Source organism: Pholis gunnellus (assembly GCF_910591455.1).
Source record: "Pholis gunnellus genome assembly, chromosome: 17".
Classification (NCBI taxonomy): Eukaryota; Metazoa; Chordata; class Actinopteri; order Perciformes; family Pholidae; genus Pholis; species Pholis gunnellus.
In genome coordinates this window covers 14,665,820-14,671,819 of record NC_136544.1, presented here as the reverse complement: position 1 = coordinate 14,671,819, position 6,000 = coordinate 14,665,820, and the positions used below count along the sequence as shown (strand labels likewise).

Genomic DNA, 6,000 nt, shown 5'->3' with positions numbered 1-6,000 from the left:
AGGTTTTCTTAGAGACAAGTGAAGATGTTGCTTCCATGTGAATGAACAGTGAATCACAGACGTGCTCTGCCCGGTTGTCTGGATTAACAAACAGACACAAATTCAGAGATGAAAATGGTATAAGAAATTAAAACATTTAGTTGATAGTATTGACGTTGTGAAATAAAACAACAGTCTTTAGAGAAAAATGAAAAGAAATGCTTGAAATCAAATCTGGTGAAATATAATAAAAGAAAAAAACCTGCAATAAACTATTTTATTGGAATAAAAAGCAAGAGGAAAAAACATTTCACAACAGCAAAGTGCACATACAAAATTGCTTCACATTGACATGTTGATATAACATTATTGTGTTTTTCTCATATTATTATTTATTACACAATGTATTTCATGTAATGTTGCACTACACACAAGCATACTTATTTTATCCCACAAAGTAAAATAGGAGAAACATTTTCAAAATGTTTAACTAAATCAACTAAGACGCATGTAATGAAGCCTACAATATGTGCATAACATGCTTGAAAATTAAAATAAAAATCACAAAAATCATCCTGCACATAACTGTTATTATTATTATTGTTTTAAAGAAGCCATTTCTTTCACGTGAGTTGTTAGTAAGTTAAGTGAACGTCACCCACTCTCTTTTCCCAAACCTAACTTTCTGTAAAGAAGGAAGTTTATTTTGAAAGTAAACTATGCACGCAACAAGTGGAAACTGACACGTAGAGCTTTGTTTGATCATACAAGGTTTGCCTCAGCAGTGTGTAGGTCTACAGGTTGTTGAGAAAGTCTTCTCCGAAGCAAATCATCTGTTTCAGTGCGCTCAGGATCAGCACATTGATATCATCATTTGTGTTGGTTTCTGAGTGGTAGTTCTTCACAAGAAAGATGCAGTTCGATGAAATGCCGAGCAACATGCTGAATTGGTCGACCTAAGTAACAGGATTTCAGTTGATTAGTGAATGGCAAAAAAAATGAGATTCTCGTGCTCAAATTCTGAAAGTTGAGCTCTGACAACAAACACAAAATCACCAATAAAAACCTACCTGTTCCTTCAAGTACTTGATCCTGTATGTTTCGTTTATATCATTTTCCGCCTCAGGACACGCTTCATCAACTTTGGTGAGAATAGCCAGTTGGGGAATTCCTGTAAAGACAGAAACATAATCCGTATTTGCTTTGCTGGTATTTTGATTCATAAAACCAGATCTGGTTCCATTAGTGAACACAGTCATGACCGTTGTGATGTCTGCTCTTACCCATTTCAGCGGCTGCTTTTCTGACTTTTCTCAACTTCTTCACAACTTCTTTACTTATTAAAGATACTGAGCCAGCAGGAATGACACAGACCAGGACGTGAACTCTGTCTTCCAGAGTGGGAGATGATTTGTAGTCCCTATCAGTCTCCTGAAGCTGGGCTACAGGATTGAACTAGAAAAACGATTTAAAAAAAGATGATCGACTGTTAACTATTCAACAAAACAGTTAAACAATAGCATTTGGCACAATGTAATGCAAAAAAAAGTGTCAAATGCAAAACTGTATGAAAAAAGAAAGGTAGATAACTTAAATAATGTCAGAGTTCAAAGAGTTGTACCTTATAACCATCTGACACATGTCCCCTCATGGCCAGTTTCACCTCTTCCACATCAACTCCTGTCTTAGTATTTTGCTCAGAGCCCATGATGTCATTGAAAATGACAGAGTAAAAGCTATCAGGGTCTTTGCGGATTTTATAAGCCGTGTACTGTAAAGCAGAAGGTGGAATTATTTGCATCACTTTAGCAAATCCCTGATAAACTTGCAATTAAAAATGTCAAACAGACATCGTTTCTCCCAAGAAAACAACAGGTGAGGCATTCAATTAAAGCTATAAATCTAAGCTTGTCTGCACGGTAACAAAAAAAAGCACACAATCAAAAATTCAGAATCAAACTCTTGTTGCTGTATCTCTGCTGTCCTCTCTATTGCACTGCTGATTAGGCTACGTTAAGCACCATCTAAACTGTCAGAGATTCACAAGGCTGGGCTCAGAGTTTTTAGTTCTCTATTTCAATCTTTTATTTTAACGTCAATTCATTTGTACTTCTAGATTTACACAAATATCAAACACATTTCAAATTAAATTTGCGTCGTTTTAACTGAGATCATCATTTGTTACAGCTGTTGGTGATGGTGACATAAACAACACGAGCTCCAAACTCTTTTCCTAAGAGTCAGTGCTTGATGCATTACCTACAGTGTCATAATGACACGTTAATGTAGAAAGGCAATTGATTACATTGGCCTACAATACATCATAGATGTCCAATTAAACTGTTCGGTTACTAAATTTGAATCCCTCCAACCAATCACAATTCTGATTTGTTTGAGTGACCATGGTAGAAAGCTAAATATTGGATAGTGTACGGAAATTATCAGTGGAAATGCACAAATGTGATCAGTTATCTTTAATGCTTTCATAGCCATTTCAGTTATAAGGCTGTGATTGTTTCTGAAACATTTAAACAGTTCTTTAAAGTCACCACAATTAAGTTATTCATACCTTTTGGGTAAAGCTGCTTCCAGAGTTTGCATCTGTCGAAGCTCGACAAGTAACTCTGCCTTTTAAAACAGTTTCAACAGAGTTGATGAAACTGGACTTGCCAGACCCGACCGGTCCATGAAGCAGAATTCGGAGATGTTTGACATCTTTGTTTTGAGGTTGGTAAGATTTCACAAAATCGAGATCTCTCGGGTAGTTCCTTTAAATCAAAGAAAAGGAACATTTGAACAGTATACTTTATTATATTTAATATTAAATGTACAACATGTGACTCATACTCACTCCGTCACATTCCTCCATGACTTACTAAAATATGCTAAAGAGAAAGTTACATATGTTAACATAAAGCTGTAACACTTCAGCAACATCATGCATTCCTTTTGGTAAATGTTAGCGTTATACATTTCAATCACTTTTGCAATATGTTTGACTGTGTGCAGGGTTTTATTCACAACTTGGGATCTTATCCTCTCCTTCACACTCGTGAAATAAATGTGTGATGTAATCTTCTGAGTTTAAACAATGTTCTGAAATATTTTAAGTATCTTACGCTCAGGAGGATCAGGAGGCATGTCTGACGATCCTACCCCCATGGCTACAAAAAGATATAAGGTGTAAACAAGAAACATTATTATACAATTTATTACCAAAAACAAACCAAACGTTGACAGAATATTTGAGGCTTCATATTTCAGAATATTCAAATGTAAGTTATCACCGGTAAAACAGACTCAAGTATTTATTCTTTTTGAATATGTGTAATTAAATTTATCCAATTGAATTCACTGGAAACACAAAAGTTAGAGTATAGAGAAAGTGAAAGTACAAAGCTAAACTGTCAAGAAATTATTATTTTTTTACATTTTACTGGATCCAAAGAAGTATCTGGACAGAAAGAAAAATGTAATTGTACTTCTGCATGAATTTAGTGATACAGTTCATACAGTAAGTCATGCCACTATAAGAGCATTGGGATAAACATCCATCACGGTACTGTAGTTTAAGATGACGTTTATCAAAATTTATAACATTTTTTTTTAAATCGTCCATCGTACACAAGAACAGAGGAAAACTTCTATCCCTGCTTCATTCTATTCAAGTCGACGTCCACTGTTTTTCCCGCTGCCATACGAAGACCAGCGTGCCGCTTAACCCGCCGACAGAGCGCATTACGGTCCCCTGTCATCGGCTGGATAAAACTCCACCGATCGCTACGCAGTGATCTCAAGTAAGAGGCTATTGCCTGTGCAGAGATAGGTCACAGTGTGTTATTGTAACCTTGTTTGTTTGTTTAAGTTTATCTTTACTGGTACCGTGTTATTGTGAATTTTTCCCATTTAGTGCTTTAAAAGATATTTGTTGTGCTTGCTGCTGTAATATTGTTGTTCCACACTGCTGAGCTTTTTCTTATACACACGTAGTGTGTTAAGCGCGGCCTCCATTGTGTGTCTCATTCCCCCTTTTAAATAAGCGCCACCACACCCCCGTTGTGAAGTCTTAATGTTGCACACTACAAACACATTTTTTTCTCATCCAGGTTTTTAACAGTTTTTTTATTATTCACAAAGTATAAAGTAGTTTAAATATGTGGTTAACATTGCAAATTGAAGCAAAACTACTTGGTTAAGTTCAGTAAATAAATCACGGTTTGGGTTAAATTAAGTACGTTTGTTATGTAACTTAATGACGTAAGTATTAAACAACGTTTAATTTCTCCAAGGCTTACTAAAATATGCTAAAGAGAAAGTTACATAAGTTAACATAAAGTTGTATCGTAACACTTCAGCAACATCATGCCTTCCTTTTGGTAAATGTTAGCGTTATACATTTCAATCACTTTTGCAATATTTGGAACATTTACAAAGTGAAATAATGACAATTCAAGACTTACCTCCCCCGTTGCTGTAAAGGGAGACATTAACATGTAAATGTGTATGAATTTAAATATAATGTTCTGAAGAAGGAATGTTGCAAATGCCTAAATTGAAATGTTAACTTCAATTAAAGACTCTTAGTGGAAAAGATGCAAATGACATAGAACATGTTATGCACTAGTGCTAGCAGTTGCCAACAGCAAGAATATGATAACAGGAGACAACCATCAAGACAGTGGTCACAAATCTAACAAAAAAAAAAGATATAGTTATAGTAATATAGTTCAAGTATGTGAACGTTATGTCAACACGTACCAAATTGAAATGACAGTCAAGACAATTTTCACTTTCAAGTTTTGTGATTAATTACGTAAAGAGGTAAAAGTGAAGGCTTAACGCTGCAGTACATAAAGCATGTCTTTCATAAAAGTGTGTTTCTGTTTAAAATTCATAAAGAGACAAACATTTTATGAAACCATATGAATACAATCAGTTACACATTACCCGTTGTTACATAATAGAAAGTCCTTACCTTTATATCTGCAGAGTGCCACTTCAACTAATGTTGACAGCAAGAACGGTTCTTATTATATAAGTTATCAACTTACTTTCACTATCAGGATGAAGCCAATCATGTGACTGAAAAGAATAAAAAAAATGCACCATGGAAAGTACCAATGAAGGAAGTAGGTATATTTACTGATGTAGAGTACACTTTTGTTGTAATTGTTCTTAAGTATTTACATGTATTGCTACTTTATACTATAAAGTATGCAGTATAATGTAACCAGACAGTTTAAACTTACTGTAGTGGCCATTTGTCGTATAAATCAAAATAAAACAAACAATAATCAAACGCCACTGATGCACCGTGGTCGGTATTTTACGCAGGCAGAAGAGAGTAGATTGTCCATGCAGGATTCCGATTTTCTTATTTATTTAGTAAAGCAAACAAAACAAGCAAACAAACAAAAATAATAAAGAAAACTCCTGTCGTACCGTCTCTCCTGTACTGGTAAAAACTATAGGCCCACCCCGGTGCATGCTGGTCCGATCTGTCTACTCATATATATAGCCACAGGTGCCCACAGTAATTACCAAAACAACAACAAATTATAGAACTACACAAATTACTATTAAAGAGAAAAAGCAATCTTAATATATCAGATAACTAGAATAATTAAACTATACTACTTATTAATGAAATAACAAAATACTAATATAAAATAAATAGCTCCAACACTTACATTTGACAGTAGAAGGATAGTATGTGCATGCTATTAGGTGGCACAACCTTGCAGTGGTTGACACTGTTATTTTCTAACCCGGTCTTATTTGTGTTTTTGTGTTGAGGATGAATAGAGAGTGAAAAATAGATGCCATGCCTGAACCAAACCATTGTAACATGATTTTTGGTGATCACTGCCTGCTGGCAGTGGGGGCACACAGTTTGTCTCCTGGGACTTCATGTAGTGCCGGTGTTACTACCAAGTTAGTCACTGAGGATGAGAAATGCACAGCACAGTATCCTGCAGGTATACTATTGCACTAAACATATTTTTTTTTCTTCAGCTGGCA

General features: G+C 35.1%; 1 protein-coding gene across 1 annotated transcript; it reads right to left on the bottom strand.

Moving 5' to 3' along the window:
* Positions 1 to 244: 244 nt before the first annotated feature.
* On the bottom strand, positions 245 to 4,446 carry LOC306709095 (interferon-induced protein 44-like). Its single transcript, XM_079177125.1, has 8 exons — positions 4,440 to 4,446; positions 3,099 to 3,143; positions 2,831 to 2,864; positions 2,549 to 2,747; positions 1,601 to 1,750; positions 1,263 to 1,434; positions 1,050 to 1,150; positions 245 to 935 (listed from the first exon to the last, which is right to left on the bottom strand). Exons 2-8 carry the CDS (start codon positions 3,139 to 3,141, stop codon positions 774 to 776), a joined length of 861 nt encoding a protein of 286 aa, XP_079033251.1. The 5' UTR covers positions 3,142 to 3,143; positions 4,440 to 4,446; the 3' UTR covers positions 245 to 773.
* Positions 4,447 to 6,000: the final 1,554 nt, after the last annotated feature.